The sequence below is a fragment of the Protopterus annectens genome, chromosome 4.part0 (assembly GCF_019279795.1).
Source record: "Protopterus annectens isolate FY-2018-M chromosome 4.part0, PAN1.0, whole genome shotgun sequence".
Taxonomy (NCBI): Eukaryota; Metazoa; Chordata; order Ceratodontiformes; family Protopteridae; genus Protopterus; species Protopterus annectens.
Window position 1 is genome coordinate 754,060,261 of NC_056733.1, and position 23,864 is coordinate 754,084,124.

The 23,864-nt window shown below is 42.4% G+C and overlaps 1 protein-coding gene across 2 annotated transcripts in view; it reads right to left on the bottom strand.

Annotated features, from left to right (window-relative positions):
- TRMT2A (tRNA methyltransferase 2 homolog A) overlaps positions 1–23,864 on the bottom strand; it is an 826,498-nt gene that overhangs the window by 423,147 nt on the left and 379,487 nt on the right. For both annotated transcript variants that reach the window (XM_044068710.1, XM_044068711.1), the window contains exons 5-6: positions 2,110–2,224; positions 605–720 (exon numbers count right to left, since the gene is read on the bottom strand). In XM_044068710.1, coding sequence (XP_043924645.1) covers positions 605–720; positions 2,110–2,224 — 231 coding nt within the window. The remainder of the gene's footprint in view (positions 1–604; positions 721–2,109; positions 2,225–23,864) is intronic.

A 23,864-nucleotide genomic window follows, 5' to 3' on the forward strand; every position in this document is an offset into this window, starting at 1 on the left:
ATATATATATATATAAAATTATACACACAGACACACATATATGTGCACACATATATATATTGTATATGCATACATGTACATACATGCGGGGGTACTAGGCCCCTTCAAGCTCATATCTCAACACATTGTACTGTATCACAAATCCTTGGGGATAAGGAGAAATGTCCTTGCTTTCATTGTTCTGCAATCTTATCACATTACATACACACTGGTCTTTCATCAGACAGAAAAGCTAAGTAAACCATTTGATTATTTTTGTTTCATCACAACATGAGGTTAAAGTTGCTATAAATCCCTTCCTCAGAAGCACTCCAGAAAACAGTAGCTGGTTTTCTTAACTAATGAGCCACAGTAACATCTGCAAGGGTTTCCATATTTTCAGCTGCAACTCGAACAAAAACTAAAAAAGGCAACCATCCAGGATAAAATTTTCTGCATCAATTATGATCAGCCTTATTCTTCAGTCATTCTGCAGTCAGACAATTCACATCTAGTTCTACAGGTTTTACCCAGTGGAAAAAAATTATTACAAAGTGCTAGGTGAAATTATACAAATAAAAGAAAACACAAGACACTGTTCTGCGCAAATTACAGCCATACCTACCTTTGACCATCTTCAACAAAATACAGTGAAGTCACTCCAGAGTCTTTTCCTGGTCCTTCAGTGAAGCAACTGCCAAGAGACCGCTTCAAACTACACAGCTCTTCTTTATCAAGTTTCTAGGAGGAACAAGACAAAACCTTTTCAAAAAGAACTACCTTTCATGCAATCAAGTACTCTACAGATATGTACACTGAATAGATATAGGCCTGTACTGCAAGTAGGGATGATGAGATGCCATAATTGGATTTTTGGTTCTCGTGTCTGGTGGGGGTGTGAGGACACAAGTATGGCTTTTCCAACATCAGGCATATAGGCTTTTGATAGGGACTGCAGGACTTGATCAGGCAGATGAAAGATCAAGCATACACAGTACTGTATGCACATAAAAGCAGACACGTGCTCTTTTCTGCAACAATGTCCCTGGGAGATTAAGGACAGAAAGCAGGGCATGACCAAAATTCTTCATTTTGCAGCGAGACTGCAGTGGTGGTGACCTGCCATCCAACCTTATTCTCCAAGGAACAAAAAATGGTGGGCAACAAACATTCAACTGTAAAACATTCAGAGAGAATGCCCCCCACAAAATCAACATAAGAGAAACTTGCAAAGGAACACAGGATTGCCTACATAAAAATTTACATTAAAATCTAAAGGCATCAAAAGATTTGGACTTTCTTGTATTCCTAAAATTAAATTTGTATCCAACATTTTACATTCGCCTTAACGATTTGAAAATAACTTTTAAAAGGGCTTTTAAATTAATTGGACGCTTTCTGATTAGCTTAAAGACCCCTCCTCTGATAGACAGAGGCTTATGAATGTATAGTTAGCAAAATACCACATCAATGGTGCAACTCACTTTCAAATTTGTTTAATGCTACTAGGCGGTGTACAAAAGGCATTTCGTGTAGTTGGAGCTTAATTAACAAAACTCAGCTGTTGACAGTCATTCCTACTGCTTGTTCATTTAAGGCTAGACTTGTACTGGTTAAAGATATAAATCCACACTTCCAGCCATTCCAAACAGTTTACTTACAGAAGCAGAGACAATTAACACTAGGCCATAAAAATAATTTAAGAAGAAAGTTAAATCCTACAACACTGCATCTGAATCCCTCATTCTCTTTGCATTTACCTAGGACTGAGCAAGTCCCTTAACACGGGGGCATTTGTGCCTAGTGGGACTGAAGAAGTAAGTAAATAAGTAAACAAGTAAATCAACCAAGCGAAAAAAATAAAACCTAGTGGGCTTGACCTCAGGGAAGGTTTTGTTATACCATCTTGCTGTGAGGAAGCAAGTACTATTTAAGCAATGTAAATATATGTATATGCCATGTAAATATATATACAATTCAGTACTGTACATTTGCATGTTTTTCAAATACCCCAAAATGCTCATTTACAGAGGGCAAAAATATACAGTTTTTTTGTACACACACACACACACACACACACACACACACACACACACACACACACACACACACACACACACAAAACATTACCTGTGGATTAAAGTAAACCACAGCCATGACATGGTTGGAGCTAGTAGTACGGACTGTCAGTTGCTTCCAATGGCCTTCATATGTTTCAGGGCTATAAACAGAGTAGTGGGTTGACCTGAAAAGAAATAGTGAAAATAAGGATGCAGCCAGATACACAAGGTTATACATTTCTTGTTAATGTAAACAGCCCCATTTTTGTTCTGCAATTTGTTTTCAAAGCAAATGCTGATGACACTTTCCCCTTGCTGCTGTGAGCTGCAGTACTGTACTGTGGTAGTGCTACAGGACTAAACTGGGCAGGGCTTGGATTAGACAAAAAATGTTTGTAGTCAAGTGTGTGTGTGTGTGTGTGTGTGTGTGTGTGTGTGTGCACTTATAGGAGCATCCACAGGCCCTGGATGGAGCTGCTTGTGTCTAAGGCTGTAGAAATACAGCACCAAACTCATTAAGATTCTTTACTGAAGGAGAGAGTTACTGCTGCTTAAGCTCTGCCAGGCATGGATATGCAAGATAAATCAGAGTTTGGTGAAGAGCATCACAAAGTTGTTGTTGTATCTTTCGGCTTTTCCCTGTTAGGGGTCGCCACAGCGGATCTCCGGTCCGCTAATGATTGGCAGTAGATTTTTATGTGCTGAGTTGCCGGCCCTGACGCACAACCTTCAATGAAGGTACGCCCATTCACGCACGTCTCCACACACAAGACGCTCTAGCTGAGAATCGAACAGGACATCTTACTGTCAGCCGACATCACAAAGTAAGCTGGAAAAATGGTGCTGGGAAGGTGTAATAAATGATGACTGCAATAGTTATACACTCTGTAAATATATTTTGTAGGTCTACAGCTGTCAAAGCTGTGCATTGTACACTTAATAGTCAGTGTGTTTTCACATTATAGGTTCATAGGTGATTACTAGCTTAGTGACCCCTACAGGGCTTTTTTAAGTCTAGGCATGCTTCCCAAAGGCAACAGTCAAGCCCTGAATCTTACATCTGTAATGTGCACAACTTAACCATTATGCTAATCCCCTAAACTGGTGCCTGATGGTTGCTGGAGAGACAGCTGAATAATCTACCACTGTAGAATAAAAATAAATTAATTTTTATAAGAACTTGTACTTGTAGAATGATTTGTACTCTTCCTGTGCACAAGGATGTGACCTTGGTTAATTCAGATGTACACTTAACATGCTAAATTGTTACTGGTTAACACAAATGTACACCTAATATGTGTTGCATTGCTGTCATCATGAATGAATGAATATTGGCAGAAAAGCCTATTGAAGCACAGGTTTCATGCTTTATGTAACATTTCACTGCCTGAGACACACCATACTGAAAATAACTGAAATGATGTACGAGACTAAAGGAAACTTGGTAATTTTCACTGAATTAAAAACACTTCAAAGGGTTGTTTCTTTGTTCAAGACATGAAACATAAAACAATACTAATTTAATTCAGTTTTAAAGGGAAAGGCGTTTCAGCCAAGCTCTTAAGAAAATTATAGTCCATTCTCTGCCTCCTATTTATTATGTAAAATTGCTTTCAAAGCAACTGCAACAGTACCTGCAGAAAAATATGGGTCCAAAGTCCTATATACTCAAACATCGTACCAGAAAATTACAGTTGTGTAAGCTGCACTTACCTATAAAAGCAGATGTTCATATTACTCACTGGTGCAGTAGCCTTTTGGCTATATGGGTTGCATCATGCCCAAGGCACAATGCCTGGCCAGCTTCCAAAAGCTCTGGCTCTCTCCCACACCTTCATTAACTGCTGATAGAGCAGCACCATGGATGGAAAATCAGCAGCTGGAGTGAAGAATCTTTCCACCTTTCTTGCCCAAACATTGAGGGGGACCAAACTCACTATGAACGTCTCAAAATAAGAAAATCTTTTAGCTCAACAACTATGTACAAAATGGGGATGGAGGGTGGGTGCAACTATAGCAGCAGTGAAGAATTTCACAAACTCATGTTCTAGGTAAATGTAATGTACACAAGTGCACTACGTTCATCATTCCCACTGCTGCAGTATCCTTTAGGCTACATGGGAACAAAGCGTGTAATGCCTCATACAGATACGTAACAAAGAACCATGTTGCTACCTACAGAATAGAGGTCACCCTTTACCAATATGCCATTGACAAAGATAAGGCTTTAGGAGAGTGAGCCTTGAAACTGCCTGAATTGGTTTGTCATGGTGGGCATAACCAAAGACAACAATCTGGGAAAAAAAAAAATTCTTGACATGGGTTGACCTTTCTTTGTTCCAACAAAAGAAACAGACAGCCGATCGGCTTTTGTAAAGGAGTTGGTTCTGTCAAGACAGTATCAGAGCTGTCTATAAATATCCAAAGTATGTAAAATCCTCTCTACCTGCTTCTGAGGATCAGGACAGAACACTGGGCAACTGATTGCTTGATTCAAAGTGAACTCTGAAACAGCCCTGGGCATAAATGAGGGATTTGCTCTCAATGAGACCCTATCTCTATGGAAGGCCAGACAGGGTTCAGCCACCACAAGAACTTGCAACACACTCTTCTTGCAGATGTCACAGCAATGAGAACAGTTTCCGTGTAACGAATCTCAAGTTTGCTTGATGTGCAGCTTCAAACAGAGACATGGCTAACTTTTCCAGCACAAAGCCAAGACACCAGAAGGAGCAACAAGTGTAAAACTTAGGAAACTATTTTACCAAAAACACTGAAGTGGAGGATCCATGTGTACTCAAGCTAAAATGGCCACAAGCTGTACCTTGATACAGGACTATGAGAGGCCAGAGGCTATAACTCATATAAATATTTGGATACCAATGGTACACAACCCCAGATAGGTCCCTGGTTATTGGCTAGGTAACAACTAGAAAACCTTTTCCACTTGCCCATACAAGATTTTCTAGCCGCAAGGTTTCTTGCCTCCTTTAGTACCTGCTGCACGTCATCTGAAAAAGAGGCATTTAAAAGGAATTAGAATTCTATCACCCAGTTAACTATGTTTGAGACTGGTGTGTGTTAAACTCCCATGTCTCAGGGGAGAAGGTCCAGTTTGTGTGGAAGTGTCAGTGGTGGATAATGAGAAAGAACAGAACAGTTGGCATAATGGTTAAGGTCTTCGCCTCCCATGCACATGGTTCAATCCTGACCTCGGACCAGTGATTGCATGGAATTTGCAAGTTCTCATTGTATTGCTGTGGGGTTCCTCCCAACTCCTCAAAATCATGTTGAGTTTTTCCACCTCAAACTCACAGGACAGCCTCTAGATGATACCCAATGAAGGCAGAGATGTATAGACCAACTGCTTTGGGCACAAACTGTGGCACACAGTACCATCTAAACAGACTGCTCACCATGTAAGGGCTAACTACTCCACAATGTAAATAACGGCCTTAAAATGATTTGGTCAAGCTGTCATCAAAAACGGGCATGAGTATTTTCCGGTGATAAGTGGGTTGAGGACTTGGCCTCTTCCAACCTATACCAGGGACCCATGTCAACAGAGGGAGGGGTGTCTTTGCTTCTGTTGGCCAGTGTGTGTGCCTGTCAAAGCTGTGCCGCCTTGGGTCAATAAGCTAATGGTTGGTCACGGTCTAGTTGCCCAGCATTGGTTACCTGACAACAGCTCTGTTGAGCAAAAGCTGGACATAAACCCAATCAACTTACCAAACATGAACTAAGAATGACTACACTCAATGTAGGTTGACTGACAGGGTGCAGCTTGGAAGTGTATAACATAATGGTAAGGATGAGGCTGGACATGCTATGTATCCAGGAGACAAGATGGAAAGGTGATGCAACAAAGCCACCTTGCTTGGGACAGACTAGAAAAGGCACCTATCGAAAAGGCCAAGGGAAGTTCTTTGATCCACTGGCCAAATTTCCCCTAGTAATACAAATAGCACATCAAGTCCCCTTAAAAAGAAGCTACTAGCCTAATGGGACTAGCCTGGTCAACAAAGCATTAGTAAATTAAATAAAAAAGCTTGTGGTAATTGCACTTGGCCAATTACTTGAGAAGGGATAACCAAATGTTGCGTAGGTCAAATGGGAATCACCACAATTACTTCTGAAGAGTCCTTCCAAATCTTCAGAATTACCCTGGATATTGGGGGGAATACATAAAGGAACATTTCCACGTATGGAATGAAAATGCAACTGTTTCTCAGGCCCACTTGCAAGGAGTACTGGAGTAGAATTTGCTTAATTTTCTGTTTTGAAAGGAGGCAAACAGATCTGTTTGAGGTGTTCCCCACAACTGGATCCAATCAAAATCCACCTTCTCATGCATCTAAAAAGCCTTATAATGCAGGCTGTCTATAAGACATCCCAGAAAGACAATCCAGTGTGACAGGATCAAGGAGAATTTCTGAATATTTATTTGGAACTCCAGAATGGTCAGAAAAGAAACCCACTCTAAGGACTCTTGACATCAGGGAAAGACTCTGCAAAGATGAGCAAGTCTTCCACATAAGGAAATATGTGAATGCCATGCCATTTGCAATGAGCAATGACTTGAGCTATTTTGTAAACACCCTTGGAATTGTAGATAACTCAAAAGGGCAATGCACAGAACTGATCATGTAATGCAAACACAAAAAAACGGAGAACTTTCCTGAACCCTTTGGCTACCAGAATGTGCTGGTATGCATCCATTAGATCTAATGATACCAAAAAAGCTTCTCCGGGAAATGAGACAACAGATTCTGAAGGGTCAACATCTTTAGTTGTAGAACTTTTACATATGGAGTTAGAAAGGAAGCATCTCAAATTGACTTCAAGATTTGTTTGGTATCAGGAGCATTCTGAAATCTTTGTCCCTTCGATTTAATGGCATCGGCCCTATGACACCTAAGGTAAGTAAATGTTGAAAGAATCTTAGGAAAATGTCCAATTGGTTCAGAGGGTGGGGAGAAGCTTCCCTGAAAGGAGGTATTTGTATCCAGTGCCAGCTTGTCTCTTTCTCTCATTATCCACCTGTCACATCCAAGAATTTTGCAACAATCTGTTGCCAAAGGTGAATTTAAAGAGCCAGTTGCTGGGGTGGATTTTGAAAGACAGGGGCATAGAAGGGGAGAAGGGAGTGAAATTATACTGGTTAGTCTTTATAAAATTGTAGACTGTCCTTTTTAGGAAGCAATCCTCATTTTTTATGATTACCCTCCTGCAATCTTTCCGTTTCCCAGTTTGACTTGAGAAGGTAGGGATTGCTTGTTTTGTTGCTTAGACGAGAGAGAGGATCTGAGAGATTTTTAAGCTCGGGGGGGGGGGGTGCTAAAAATCTTGGGAAGCTTTCTGAATTGAAAGTATCCCTCCCTCAAACTGTTTAAAAACCAAAGCATCAAATGGGCCAAATAAAAACACCTCATCTAAAGATGAATTTAATATTTCAGACTTTACTCATCAGAAAACTCTTGATTATGTACCAATTCATCTCTTCAACCCTGTAGCAGTGGCCCCAGACACAATATCAGCACAATCATACACACTTTTTAAAAACACAACACCTTTATTGAATTATCATCACTTGTGGCATAGGCAAATTTACATTTATACAAACGTAAATCAAACCACATCAACAAATTAATTTTTACACATACTATACATCACATATATTGTTGTATATCATACAGTCTTAGCAATATTTTATAAATTATTCGGTGACTACCTTCCCTTAAACCTCATTCAAACCATTTTTTCTGTATGATTGTTCCAAAAATTAATTTTTTTAAAGAAACATCTTTACCAGTTATGACACAGGCAATCATATATCTATATAAATTAAAAGAAACCATATTGACATTTTTAGCTGCAAACATTACACACCTGGAATCTATTCAGTCACTGTCAGTCAAACATTACATAGCTCATTCAAATCATGCCTTCTTTTAAACCTCATTCCTCCTTTAAAACATTATCCTTGCATTGTTCCCACAATTCCCATGTTTTTCTATGTAATTTGCTCTTACTATTTTCTAAGGATCCCATTTCCAGTTCTTTGTTGCTATAGTCACTACTTCTAGTGCAGTTGGTTTAGACTTTGACTTCCTTTCCCTAGTAATTTCTTTTTGGCAGACATCATAATTACACTGAGCAAGGTCTTACTACATCTAGGCAATTAAGATTCTGCAACATAGCTAAAAAAAATAACTTCCTTAGTTACACCAATTTGCTCACCCAGTATTTCTGATGGAGTAGTCTGCAGGGAATTTTTAAAATCTGTCAGCAAGTTATACTTCCAAACATGTGTTCCCAATTACCTCTTTCTTCCCCATCACATCTCCAACATTTGCTATCTACCAAAGGAAAAATTAATTGGAGGTTACTTGGGGTATACAAATGCCTATGTAAACACTTCCAAACAAAGATCCTATATATCTTCTAGACTTTGTTGCTTATCTGGGAGTCATACATATAGTACCCCAACACATTTTTTCTTTGTGACTTGCTTATCTACTCTCTTCCCAATCCTTTTCAACTTCTCTGATTCTTATTATGCTCTACTAATTATCCCTTTTAACAGCTGCTTCTGTTCTAGATTCTACCAAAAACTCTAGCAATGCTGGTCTTCGCTTAAGATCCCCCTAGTTCTCTCTCTTTGCCTATACTCTATACCAATCCTCTACCGGGAAGAGGATATGTAGCCTAGAGTTCAAATATATTCCTGGTCTCTTCATATTCTATTACCTTTCCCTCTCTAGTTATTTGCTCCTAATAGTCCGATTCCTTTGTTAGTTTTCTCCAGTAAATTCTAGCCTCCTCTTTCCTACTTCTGTATCCCTAATTGCAGTCATCCGTATTGGCAGAAACTCCTTTATCTCCTTGTTGGCTTAGTTCTTAGAATACTTTCTGCTACTTTATGAATACAATATTCTATACGGTTATTGTTTTTCTTCTTAAGAATCTGTTATCCAAAATCTCAGTCTTTCCATGTTTCTTGAGCCCCCCCCAATCATCATCCCTTCCATTCTGAATTACAGCTTTCTGCTTGTGCTACGTATAGGAACCTTAACTGTGCAGCTCTGAAATACCCCTTAAAACCAGGTAATCCCAAACCACCTTGTGGGATTGGAAAGATCAGGTTAATCATACACTGTCTTTAAAGGCATGTTTAGATACTTGAGAAATGTTAGAAACAGCTAAATTAAAAAATGCACTCTATTCTGGGGGGGGGGGGGTGCGTGGTAGATAACTCTCTCAAATTTGTCTGTACAAACTTCTATGTACAAATATGATAATTATAATTCTATATGCCAGAGTGGAAGAAAATAAGCTCTTACCAAATCTACTGAATATCTTTCCTTCCTTGTCCGCAGGGGGAAGGACTGAGGCTATCAAGAACTTGTTCCCAGATGGTGAAGCTGTGGATGCGATAGCAAGATCAGACCCAAGGTGGGAAAATAAGTGTTTGTTATACTTTATAAAGTTTCTCAAACTATCTGCTTTTTTGAGAAAGTACAGTTGTGTACCTGCCATAAATGTAGATGTTTGAGTGTAATCACCAAGTCATTACACTTGGGTTATCCTGCTGGCAGGCGACACGCAGTCGGCCCAAGTTCCAAAGTCTTGGTCCGGCGTTGGTTGCTGCCGCCTCTTCCCTGACGTCAGTGTGCCAGGGGTATAAAAGTTGCAACCAACGTCATTTTCTTCAGTTTTTCTTGCCCCAGATGTCATGTGCCTCCAAATAGGAAGGCTGGAAAGTTAAAATTATGCCAAAAAAATGCATATATTACTATAAACATTTACTTCATCTACAAGCAAATACACCACATAGGTAGTATAGAGATGGGTAGTACAGAAAAGTCCCAGCAATGGAAAAAAGGGGGATGGTGGGTGGGTAACCTGGAATGCAACAGTGAATACACTCGAACATCTACATTTATGGTAGGTACACAACTGTACTATGTTCATCGTGTTTCGCTGTTGCAGTCATTACACTTGGGTAGAATCCCAAAGCTGAGGTTGGGTGGCTGGGTCTAAATTGGATTTGGAGAGGCTAACAAGCCATGCAGAACTGCAGTGGCAAAGCCTGCTCTGGATTTAGAGTAAAGAGGTAAGTGGTAGTGCTTGGTAAAAGTGTGCACTGAGCTCCAGGTTGCAGCTTCTAATATGTCTTTGGTTGGTACTCCTCTGAAGAAAGCTGCTGAAGTGGCTGCTGCTGCTCCGGTAGAATGAGGCCGAACGCCCTTAGGCACTGATTTGCCATGTTGTGCATAACAGAAGCGGATACAGTGTCCTATCCATTTCGAGATTGTCTGCTTTGTAATAGGCTTTCCTTGTGATCCTGCAGCATATGCTACAAACAGTTGCTCAGTTTTTCTGAAAGCTTTTGTTTTGTCCAAGTAGAATCGTAGCTGTCTGTGTATATCCAAAGCGTGCAGAAGTCTCTCCCCTTTATTCTGGGGATTTGGGTAAAAAGTAGGTAAATGAATGGTTTGGTTTAATGCCACACTGGAGACCACTTTTGGCATGAATGTTGGGTTTGTCCTAAGAGAAACCCTGTCCTGATGAAAAATGAGGAAAGGTTCCACAGCCATTAATGCCTGTAACTCTGAGACTCTTCTTGCTGAAGTTATTGCTAGGAGCAGAGCAGTTTTCCATGACAAGAATTTTAGATCAGCTGTGCTGGCTGGTTCAAAAGGAGGCAGTGTGAGTTTTTCTAAAACAAAATTGAGGTCCCAAGTAGGTCCTGGTGCTCTCCTTGGGGGTCTTATATTTTTTGCCCCTCTGAGGTACTGTCGTAGTAGAGGATGTGAAAAAATAGGAGGTTCTGTATTGTAATGAGCTGAAATGGCAGAGGCATGGATTTTAATATACGAGAAAGATAAGCCTTTGTCCAGCATCTCAGTTAGGTATTGTAAAATCTGAGGTATATTAGGGACAAGTGGTTCGAGCCCTTGTGCCTGGTTCCAAGCACAGAATCTCTTCCATTTTTCTGCATAAGAATTCCTAGTGCTGGGCCTCCTGGCTTCTAAAATGACATCCATAACAGCTTTAGAGAGAGGTGCAGTCTGAGTGGCTACATTATCTGCTATGCTGCCAGGTTTAAGGTTCTGAGTTGATTGTGCAGAATCTGATTGTTTTGTTGCGTCAGAAGATGAGGAATTTGAGGTAGAAGCCAAGCTGGACCTTGAGAAATTCTTTACGATTGGGTACCAGTGCTGGCATGGCCAGTCTGGTGCAATCAGGATCATTTTTGGCCTTTCTTGTCTGACTTTTAGTAGCACCTTGGTGAGAAGAGGAATCGGAGGGAAGGCATACACTGTCAGGCCTTTCCAGCTGAATGATAAGAGCATCCACTTTCCATGCTTGAGAGTGATAAGTTCTTGTGCAAAATTTCTGTATTTGGTAATTGTGAGGGGAGGCAAAAAGATCTATGTCTGGGCGTCCCCATTTCCTCGTTATCATGCTGAACACTTGTGGATTTAGCTTCCATTCGTGAAGATCCATGAGATTTCTGCTTAGTTCGGCTGCCAGTGTATTTTTTGTTCCTGGCAGGAATTGTGCCTGCAGATGTACTTGATAGATCAGTGCTGTGTTCCACAAAGTCATGGCTTATCTGCATAGGGGGTAGGAATGTGTGCCCCCTTGCTTGTTTATGTACCACATAATTGTGGTATTGTCCGTCTTTATTAATAGTTTCCCTGGATGTATTAGGCCCTTGAAAGCTGTCAGGGCATTCTGTACAGCTAGCATCTCTTTTTGATTGATGTGAAGATGCATTTGATCCTTGGTCCACGTGCCCTGAATACATTTTCCTGCCATATGTGCCCCCCAGGCATAATTCGATGCATCCGTTGTTATTGTCTGCCTGGCTGTGGGTAAAGTGAAAGGCTGTCCCTTGTTGTGGTGACAGGCCTGGGCCCACCATCGAAACTCCTGTTGTAGGCAGGGAATTAAAGTTACGATTGTCTCCAGGCTGTGACAATGCCGAGCCCAAACACTTTTTAGATACCATTGTAGTTTCCTCATATGCAGTTTTGCATATGGAATTAGTAGAATGCAGGATGCCATGAAGTCCAGGGCCTGCAGAATTTTTCTTGCAGGGAGCTGGGTTTTTTTGTCATCATTTGAAAGGAATGAGTCAGTTGCCTTTGTTTGTCTGGCGTGAGATAAGCCATCTGGGCAGTTGTATTTAAGCTTGCACCCAGGAATATTATCTCTTGAGAGGGCACTAGTTTTGATTTCTTTTTGTTTACTGTGTACCCTACGCAAATTAGCAATCTTTTTACAAATGCCAGATGCTTTAGAAGAATGTCCTTGCTCTCTGCTTGAATAAGGCAGTCGTCCAAGTAGGGATATATTTGAATTCCTTTTTGTCTGCATAATGCAATTACTGGTGCCAGGCATTTTGTGAAAATCCTGGGAGCAGTAGATAAGCCAAAGGGCACTGTAGAGAATTGGTAATGCATTGAGCCTGGTATGAATCGGAGGTATCTTCTGTAAGATTGTCTGATTGGGACATGCAGGTATGCCTCCTTGAGGTCCAAAGTAACTAGCCAAGCCTTCTTGCCCAGCATGGGCAGAAGTTGATGTATTAACATTTTGAATTTTGGAACATCCAAGAAAGTATTTAGGATTAACAGGTTCAGTATTGGTCTCCAGGCTTTGTCCTTTCTGGGTACGAAGAAAAGTCATGAGTAAAATCCTTGTCCCTGTTCTTGCTGTGGAACAAGAGCAGCAATCTGTTTTTGTGCCTCTGCCCATTGGTTTTGTGGCAGGTCTGGCACACCTTTTTGTTTTGGAAGCGTGTGGAAGTGGAACCTGTAACCCTGAGAAATAATATTCAGCACCCATTGGTCCTGGGTGATCATGTGCCAATTTTTTGAGAAAGGTGCTAGCATCCCCCCTAGGGGTGCTGTCAAAAGGTAAGTGCTTGGCATTTGCAGAGGGAAGTCATTGGGACTGTTTCCTATAAGGTTGTGATTTGTCTTCCCATCTTTTGGGGGCTGAAGCACCCCGTTGTTTAGGTCTGTAGGAGCCTTGGGGCTGAGATCTGCCTCTTGGGCATCTGTATCTGCCTCTTTGTGGCCTGTCTGACACTGGAAAGGACCAATTTTTTGAAGGCCAGTTTCTGCTAAATCTAGGTGGTTGAACCTGTAAGAAATCTTTCACTGTCTGCATTGACTTTGCTTTATCCTCCATTTTCTTTAACACCTCTTCTGCCTTAACACCAAACAAAGTATCATGCTGTAATGGAGCATCCAATAATTTTACTTTAACATGGTCAGGTAAACTTTGTTCTTTCAACCAAGCATGCCTTCGAATAACAGAGCCTGTAACTGCGGCTCTACAAGAAGCCTCTAATGAATCAAAACCACATTGCAGAGTATGCTTTCCCACTTGTTCAACTGCATGCAATAAATCCTGCATTTCCTTACTGTCAGGACCTTCTGTATTTGAAACCATTTTCTGTTTCAACAATGACATGAGGTACTGTTGGTATTTAAGCATGTGAAACTGACAGTTTAAAGCTCTTACAGCTAAAGTAGCAGAAGTGTAAACTTTTTTCCCCCATCTGTCCAGAGCTCTGGAATCCCTATCAGAGGGGACAGGATTTTTAGCAGTGGAAGCCTTAACCCCTTTAGGACCCTGAGAAATTGTTTCTGGGTCTGCAGCGGGGTTTTTGTAAAGAACTTTATGAGAGTCAGGGACTCTGTAGTACCTGTCTGGCTTGACTGGTGCAGGGGGTAAAGAATCAGGAGACAGACTGGATTCAGAAAAAAACATCATCAGCAATATCAAGCACAGGGGGGATAGCCAGGGGCATGTGCTGAGGCAATAAAAGGAAGTCTCTGAGCCTTTTCTTGGATTCTGAATAATCCTGGCTCTCCCAATGGAAATGCTCCCTCATGGTGTGCAGGCTTTCCCCAAAAGAATAACCCTCAGGTGGATAGGCTGAAGATATGGACTCTTCTGCATCAGAGTCCTCATAGGGAGAGAGAGAATATCCCTGATCAGAAGAGAAATCAGAGGAAATGGAAACCTGGTCAGAGGAATCATAATCAGTGTCTTGCCTAGGCCTTTTGTCAGGAGGGGGATGGGAACCCCTGATTAAAGTAATTAGGTCTTTGGCCATTTTAAGCATCTGTTTCTTTGGCATGGATGGCTGTTCTGGAGAATGCTGTACTTGTTTCCTTGTCTTTGCCTTTGCTGCTGTAGTGGGCTTAATTGTAAGCTGTGAAGGTCTGAAAACACCCTCAGAAGCCGATGCCTGCTCAGCGGCTCTGGACCCATCTGAGGATATAGTTTCCGTAGGCCCAATACCTTGAGTTTCCACAGGCCTCGGTGTCTCCACGTGGCTGTCGGTTACGGCCTGTGGCTCTGAGGTAGTGGGTGTCAGGGGCTGTGAAAGTGCCTCACTGAGAACCGGCGACTAGCCTAGAAGAGGCTTTGTTGGTTTTGGACCTCAGATGCCTGTCCTTTTCTTTGCCTTTTTTATAAATTCCGGTCGTCTGTTGTTCCGATGGTATTATGTAATTAAACCCTCAGCCAAAATAATGTAAAGCAAAATCAAACCGACGTTTAATAGTGCGTTTGTTGAATCTAGCACAAAAAACGACAACTAGTAAAGTACAGTTTTGTACCTACCATAAATGTAGATGTTCGAGTGCTAATACAGCTGCAGTCAGATTGGTTCTCCTGCCGTCAGGCGGGTCCTCGGTCGGCCGAATTCCAAAGTCTAGGTCCGGCGTCGGTTGTCGTCGCTTCTTTCCTGACGTCAGTGCGACAGGGGTATAAAAGAACCAGCCAACGCCATTTTCTTCAGTTTTTCTTGCCCCAGATGTCAGGTGCCCCCAGAAGGAAGGCAATACATAAATTTGTGTAAAAAGGCAATGCCATATAATCAAAATACAATAGTGCAAGCAAATACATCATGAATGAATACCCCAATCAGGTTGCATGAGGAGGTGTTAGCCAACAGGCCTGTCCCAAGAGGGGAAGGAGGGAGGGAAACCTGGACTGCAGCTGTATTAGCACTCGAACATCTACATTTATGGTAGGTACAAAACTGTACTATGTTCATCGTGCATACAGCTGCAGTCATAACAGATGGGTAGAATCCCAAAGCTAAGAAAGGGGTGGTAGGCACTAGGTGGAACTAGGATGAGCCAGAATGACCTGCAAGACTGCAGTGGCAAAGCCCGCTCTGGATTTGGAGAATAATGGAAGGTGGTAGGGCTTGGAGAAGGTATGCACAGAACTCCAAGTGGCTGCTTCCAAAATATCTTTGGTAGGAACTCCTCTGAGAAAAGCTGCAGAGGTAGTCGTGGCCCTTGTGGAGTGAGATCTGATGCCTGAAGGTACAGTTTTGCCATGAAAAGAATAACAAAAGCGTATGCACTGGGCTATCCATTTTGAGATTGTCTGTTTGGAAATTGGCTTCCCTTGAGCTCCTATAGCATAGGACACAAAGAGCTGTTCTGATTTTCTGAAAGGCTTTGTTCTGTCCAAGTAATAACGCAGTTGTCTGTGGATGTCCACGGAATGTAGTAATCTCTCCCCTTTGTTTTGAGGATTAGGATAAAAAGGTAGGTAAGTGTATAGCCTGATTCAAAGCTACCCTGGATACCACTTTTGGCATAAAGGAAGGGTTGGTTCGTAAGGAAACTCTGTCCTGATGGAAGATGATAAAAGGCTGCACAGCCATGAGAGCTTGTAGTTCCGATACCCTACGAGCTGAGGTAATAGCCAGAAGGAAAGCTGTTTTCCAGGACAAATATTGCAAATCTGTTGAGGCCGCTGGCTCAAAAGGAGGCAAGGTCAGCTTTTCTAGAATGAAATCGAGATCCCAAGCAGGTATTGGTTGTTTCCTTGGGGGTTTTAGATTCTTAGCCCCTCTGAGGAACTATCTTAAGAGGGGGTGAGAGAATAAAGGTGGATCAGTGTTGTATTCTGCAGAAATGGCTGAAGCATGGATTTTGATGGAGGAGAATGAAAGTCCACTGCTTAGCAGCTCAGCTAGATACTGTAATATTTGAGGTAAATTCAGTTTTCCAGGATCCTGGCCCTTTTTTTTCATTCCAGACACAAAACCGTTTCCATTTTGCGGAGTAAGCTTTTCTAGTAGACGGCCTTCTGGCCTCCAAAATGACATCCTGCACCTCCTTGGAGAGCAGGGTCTGTTGTGATGCTGAGGAATCTTCCATGCGGCTAGATTGAGTGTTTTTAGCTGACTGTGAAGAGTTTTGAAGCTGTGCTGAGTCAGAAGAAGAGGCATTAGAGGCAGGGTCCATGGTGGGGAATGAGTCAGGCTCCTCAGGAGTGGGTACCAGTGTTGTCTTGGCCAGTCTGGAGCAATGAGAATCATCTTTGGTCTGTCTGCTCTGGTTTTTAATAGAACTTTGGGCAGCAGAGGAAGAGGTGGGAAGGCATAAACTGTCATTGATGTCCAACTGAAAGAGAGAGCGTCCACTTTCCAGACCTTTGGATGAGAAATCCTTGAGCAGAATTTTGTCAATTGGTGATTTTTGTGGGAGGCAAAGAGATCTATGTCTGGCCTTCCCCATGCTTGAATTATCTCTGTAAAAACTTGAGGATGCAACTTCCATTCGTGTGGATCTGTCATATTTCTGCTTAGGTTGTCTGCCAGTGTGTTTTCCTTGCCTGGCAAGTACTGCGCTTGAAGTTCGATTTGTAAGTCTAGAGCCATGTTCCAAAGTGACATGGCCAGCCTGCATAGGGGGTATGAATGGGTTCCTCCCGGTTTGTTTATGTACCACATTACTGTGGTGTTGTCTGTCCTTATCAATAGTTGACCTGGTTGCAGAAGGTCTTTGAAAGCTATAATAGCATTTATTACTGCTAGCATTTCCTTTTGATTGATGTGAAGGTGCTTTTCTCTTTGGGACCATTTGCCCTGAATGCACCGATCTGTCATGTGTGCCCCCCCAGGCGTAGTCCGAGGCGTCTGTTGTGATGACTTGATTTGCTTGAGGCTTGCTGAATGGGAGACCTGTGTTTGTTTGGCATGCTTGAGCCCACCACAGAAATTCCTTTTGAAGACATGGAATTAGTGGTATTATTGTTTCCAAACTGTGGCTGTGTTGAGACCATAAGTTTTTCAGGTACCATTGAAGTTTCCTCATATGCAGCTTTGCACATGGGATTAGCAAGATGCAAGATGCCATGAATCCCAGAGCCTGCAGGATTTTCCTTGCAGTCAGCCTGGTGAAATTTGCTAGTGTTCTGAAGTATTGAGTTAGTTGCCCCTGCTTCTCTGGCGTGAGGTAGGCTGTCTGGGTGTTTGTGTCCAAGTTGGCACCCAGGAAAATTATTTTCCGAGAGGGTATTAGCCTTGATTTCTTTTTGTTGACTGTGTATCCCAGAGAATTCAACAACATTATTACATAAGCCAGATGTTTCAGAAGTATGTGCTTGCTGTCCGCTTGGATCAGGCAATCGTCCAAATAGGGGTATATTTGTATCCCTTGAAGTCTGCAGTAGGCAATTACTGATGCCAGGCATTTCGTGACTACTCTGGGCGCAGTAGATAAGCCAAAGGGCAATGCAGAGAATTGATAATGGGTTGAACCTGCAAGAAATCTGAGGTATCTTCTGCAATTTTGTCTGATTGGGACATGCAGGTATGCCTCCTTGAGGTCCAATGTTACCAGCCAAGACTCCTTGCCCAGCATGGGAAGAAGCTGCTGTAGAGTGAGCATCTTGAATTTTGGTACAGTAAAATGTGTTTAGGATGGATAGGTCCAAAATAGGTCTCCAATCTTTTCCCTTCCTTGGTACCAGGAATAGTCTGGAATAAAAACCTTGACCTTGTTCGCGAGTAGGTACCTCTTGAATAGGTTTCATGTCTATGAGATCTGAAATTTGTCTTTGTGCCTCTGCCCTTTGATTGTGTGGCAGGTTTGGCATGCCTCTCATTTTTGGAAGGGTGTGAAAATGGAATCTGTATCCTCTGTTTATAATGTCCAGGATCCATTTGTCTTTTGTGACGATATGCCAATTTTTTTGAAAATAATGCCAGTTTTCCGCCTAAGGGTGCTGCCATTTGAGCCTTGCTTGTCATGCAAAGGGGAAAGTCATTGGGCTTGCTTTCTGAATGGCTGCGAATTATCCTCACCACCTCTTTGTGTAGGAGCTTGCCATTGTCTGCCTCTAAACGATCCTTGGGATTGCCCTCTGCCCCTCGGGCACCTGTATCTACCTCTTTGGGATCTATCCTTGGCTGTAAAGGACCAATTTTTGGAAGGCCAATTTCTACTGAAACGTGGGGGCTGTACCTGTAGAAAATCTTTCACTGTTTGCATTGATTTAGCCTTTTCCTCCATTTTCCTTAATACCTCCTCAGCATTAGCACCAAATAATACATCCTTTTGTAGAGGAGCATCTAGTAATTTAGCTTTGACATGATCTGGTAAGGTTTGTTCCTTGAGCCAGGCATGTCTACGTATGACTGAACCTGTAACAGCAGCTCTACATGAGGCCTCTAGAGCATCAAAACCACATTGTAAGGTATGTTTACCCACTTGTTCTGCACTATGCATCAAATCCTGAAACTCCTTCAAGTCTGGTTGTTCAGGTTGTGACATTTTACTTCTCAATTGTGATAACAGAAACTGTTGGTACTTTAGCATATGAAACTGGCAGTTTAATGCCCTCATGGTTAAGGTGGCCGAGGTATATACCTTTTTTCCCCACCTTTCTAAGGATATGGAATCTCTCTCAGAAGGTAATGGATTTTTAGCAGTGGAGGCCTTAATTCCCTTGGGGCCCTGTGAGATAGTTTCTGGGTCAGCAGCATGGCTTTTGTACAGAAATTGGTGCGAGTCAGGAACCCGGTAGTACCTGTCAGGCTTGACTGGGGCTGGAGGTAGAGAATCCGGGTTAAGGCAGGCCTCAGAGTACACATTTAGTATGTCCAAGACAGGAGGTATAGCCAGAGACCTGTGCTGAGGTAGCAAGAGAAATTCCCTAAGCCTTTTCTTGGAATCTGAATAATCTTGGTCTTCCCAGTGGAAGTGTTCCCTTAAGGTATGTAAAGTTTCCCCAAATGAGTAATCCTCTGGGGGGGGGGATACAGAAGGAATGGACTCCTCTGCATCAGAATCTTCAAAAGGGGAGTAAGCATGTTCCTGTTCATCAGAGTGCTCTGAAATAATGGAGCCCTGATCAGAGGAGGGGGATTCTTCCTCCACTCTGGGCCTTTTGTCCAGGGGGGGTTGAGAACCCCTGATAAGAGTAATTAAATCCTCAGCCATTTTAAGCATCTGTTTTTTAGGCATGGGGCCTGGAGATGGGCCCTGTGTAGCTTGTCTCTTAGAATGCATGGCTGCTTTAGACTTGGTGAAAGCCTTGATGGAAAAAGAAGAAGAAGGTCTGAATACACCTTGAGAGGAGGTAGACCTGTCCACATTTTGAGATTCACCGCCAAGAGTGGCTTCGGTATCTGTAGTCGGGGTGTGGGCCGAGGAGCCTACGACCTCGGGCACAGAAGACACCGCCAAGGAAGTGCCGTCGGTAGTCAGGGGCTGCGTAGGCACCTCGCTGAGAACCGGAACAGCTGAAGTCGGCTTTGGCATGGTGTCGGTAGAGGCCACGGACCTCGTGTGTCGGTCCTTATCTTTGCGCTTTTTAGACAAAACTTGAGTCGGAGTATTCGACGACATAATATAGTTAATTTTTTTCCAAAATAATGCTGGGTGAACTCTACCCGACGCTTAATAGTGCGTTTGTTGAATGTAGCACAAAAGCGACAGACCGAGACGTCGTGGTCTGGGCCTAAACAAGGAATACAGAGGGAATGGAAATCCCTATGCGGTATTTGCTTCCCACAAGAAATACAATTATTAACTTTGTCTGACATCGGTCTGAGGCAAGAAAAGTTTCCCCAACGGGGTACTTCGCTTTCAAGAAGACTTCGGTTGCAAAATTTTTGTAATTTCAGGAGCTGGCCGACCGGCACTTGCGAACTGCTTCTGTTTCGGGCACCGCGCGGCAAGAAAGACTGAAGAAAATGGCGTTGGCTGGTTCTTTTATACCCCTGTCGCACTGACGTCAGGGAAGAAGCGACGACAACCGACGCCGGATCTAGACTTTGGAATTCGGCCGACTGAGGACCCGCCTGATGGCAGGAGAACCCATCTGTTATGACTGCAGCTGTATGCACGATGAACATCGTCGTGGTCAGGGCCTAGGCAAGGAATACAGTAAGAGTGAAAGTCCTTATGAGGTATTTGCTTCCCACAAGAAATACAATTATTAACTTTTACTGACATCGGTCTGGAGCAAGAAAAAGTTTCCCCAACGGGGTACTTAGCTTTATTGAAGACTTCGGTTCTGAAACTCAATTTTGAAAATCAAGAGTCGGCCGACCGGTGCTTGTGAACTGCTTTTGCTTCGGGCACCGTGCGGCAAGAAAGACTGAAGAAAATGGTGTCTGTTGCAACTTTTATACCCCTGGCGCACTGACGTCAGGGAACGGGCGACAGCAACAGACTCTGGACCAAGACTTTGGAACTCGGGCCAACTGCAGGTCGCCTGCCAGCAGGATAACCCAAGTGTAATGATTGCAACAGTGAAACATGATGAACATCTGTAAGTTAAGAATCAGGGTTGATACAGGCAGCATTAAATACATCCTCTAAGGCTAGCATTAATATATGAATAGCAGAAGAATATCTAATTGATGTATTTCTTCAATTCAGGTCGAGGATCCATTTTTCCAATAAATAAATCACCTTTATCATGGCTATATTTTATTTTTACATTTACCAGGATAGTCCAACTAGACAGCAAGTGTCTATTTTCAGCGGAGTCCTGGAGAGAGAAAAGCTCCAACACAAGTAGAAAAAAAAAACATGTGATTACATGAACATAAGATTAAAAAAAAGCATGCAATTAGATGAACATAGGATAAAAAATTGCACATTGTGTTGACATTTTGAATGGAAGTAACAGATTAGACTAGGTCACAGCCTAGGTGTTCAGTATACAGGAGATTGTCAAAATAGAAGGTTATTCCAGTTAGCAGCAATGTCATGTTTTATACAGAGTGAACATATCAGTAGTAGCATACATATTAATGGTTTGGTGAACAGTTGACTATTTGTACAAGTATTTACATGACTTATAGGGAGCACTGAGATGCACTAAAATGGGTGTTGCACAGTTGTAATGGCACTGTAACACATTTCTATAGCAACCTTAACAGTACATGCACCCGAGTGGTTAAAAAGGTAACCTTGTAGTAAAGTGTGGAATTTATGGTGTCTTGTTACAGTTGCAAAGATGGTTGGAGTAGAGATATGACTTTAGGAGAGTCTTAAAGGAGGATGTAGATTTTTGTAGTCTAAGGTTAGGAGGAATGTTATTCCAGGACTTGGCAATTTCATAGGCAAAGAGAGACTCCCCTGAGTTGTTTTTGCAAGAGATGGTTTCAATTAAGGCTTTGTTACTGCAGCGTAGCTGTCTGATTGGTGGAAGTTGAGGAGGTTGTTCAGGGGTTTTTTCAGGGTAGTACAGTATTTGGTGGGCTAAGCTGAGTTGGTGGTATGTTAGTAGGTTGGTGAATTCTAGCCAGTGCAGGGTTTTGTAGGGCATGGCAATGGTGGGAGCGTGACTTGGCATGAGCAGCGAATCTTGCAATTTTGCTGCAACAAGAGTCGGATTTATTTAGGTTGGTTAGTGAGGGAGAGGCACATAGCAGTGTGGATAAAAGGGGAGTTCTAGCTACGGTCACACGTGATTCTGAGGTAAGGTACATTTTGCATCTATAGAGGGAGCCTAATTTTTTATGAACTTTAGAGATGGTTGTTGAAATGTGTTTGTTGAATTTGAGTTGTTGGTCAATGGTCAACACAGAGGAGTTTTGCCTCTGAGATTGGGGTGATCTGGGTGTTGCTGGTGGAGACTATGGAAAAGGAGAGGTCAGTGGGTTTGGTTGGGTCTTTTTGGGGCTGAGTATAAGTTGTAAACTATTGAGCCAGTTCTCAATTTCAGTGAAGGCTAGTTGGGCTTTTTATTGTAGAAGTTGGTTATTGGGTGCAGAGCAAATGAGGGTTGTGTCATCAGCGTTTTGGACAATATCAGCTTCTGTGGTAGCTAGGTGGAGTTGGTTGGTGAAGATAAAGAGCAAATTGGCCAAGGATGGAACCTTGGGTGACTGGGAGTGAAGGGGATAGGGATTTGATCCATTTGACAGACTTGTGTCTGTTGTCTGGGTAGCTTTTAAACCAGTGCAGAGTGGGGGGAATCAAAGTTCAGGGCAGAGAGACAGGTTAGATGTTTTTTGAGATACTGTGTCAAATGCTTTGGATAAATCAAGGAAGGTGGCTATATGATGAGAAAAAGAAAATTCCTCCAAAGGAAGTTGTGATGACTAGGTTTCCTCTGAATTAGGCAACTGGACTTGTGAATCTAAAGGAGAAAAGCCCAGTCACCATCTATGTCAGAATCTTCCGACATGCTTTCCCTCAGGAATATACTTCTGTTGACCTCTTCTGGAGGTAATGGTTTTGGGGTACCACTATTAACAGCCGGTTACAACTTATTAGCCAAGGTACGAAAATCATCTTTTGTATCAGACACCATGTATTCAGATATAAATGTTTAACCTTTTTGTTTTTAATTTATGGGTAACACTGATGACGGACTCTAAAAAGGTACTTCTGCCGCATAGAGGCATTTTTCCCCAGCTACTTCAGACAGCTTCCATCATGGTGTCTCCATGCCAGAGAAAGAAATGGTTCTCCTATGCCCAGCTCAGACACGAACTGCTAAACAGGATGCGGATGACCCTTAGTTTATAGTGGCTGAAACCAGAGGTGAGTGGTCTGAGGAACGAATACTGGCGACTGCAGAGCCCTCCACCAGTGGTGGAGACCAACTGAAACCATGAAGTCAGCGAGGTCTCTTTGGCAAGTTGTTTTTTTAATTTCTAGGAACAGCTGAAGGCAGATCAGGTGCACAATAAGTACCCATGCTGTGACAGAGAAGGATGCTTCAGATACAGCAAGCTTCACTTGAACAAGGCGGCTTGAAGGCAAGCTTTAAAACAGTGTTCACAGGTAACATACTTCCACACACAGTCCCCTCAACAATGTAATGCATAAGCAGCATGCTAAAATCTTGTCAGAAACCCCCCCTCACACAAACTTCATTCTGACAGAAAAAAATAGCAGGCAAGTGGTCACACAGTGAACAAACACTAAACACATTGTATACTCCTTTCCTCCCAAATAAAACAGTTCCCCAGCATTAAACTTTTTTGTAAATACACAGTTTACAGTAGCAATGAGGGAAACAGCCCCCAAGTTAGCCTAAACTAAAACAGCTGTTGCTGACTGGAATCTTCAGATATTAAAAGATATCAGATTTCTTAAAGGGGAAATGCCAATAAAAGCCCAAATAAAATACAGAGCATTATTAGGGCAATATTCTGTGTAGAAGGATTCTCCTCTAGGGATTTATTTGCCTGCTGCTCCTGGGAAGCCTCTGAACTGCTTCTTCACAAAGAAGCAAGAACTGAGGATTCTTTACTTTGCCTGCCAATTTTCTTTACATAGGGGCTGCCCAACCAACAGTCAAGAGTAAAGATACGAGAGGAAGTCATTGCTTTTGGAAGCTGGCTTGTTGCCATGTCTTAGTCAAAAACACAACCCATACAGCCTAAAGGCTACTGCAGCAGTGGGAATGATGAACATCTGATGCTATTTCAAGTTTTACACTTGCAGAGATAGGCCAGTGTTACCAACTTCCAAAGATAGTGCTGTTTCATGGAGCAGTACCTTCATACAAACAGGA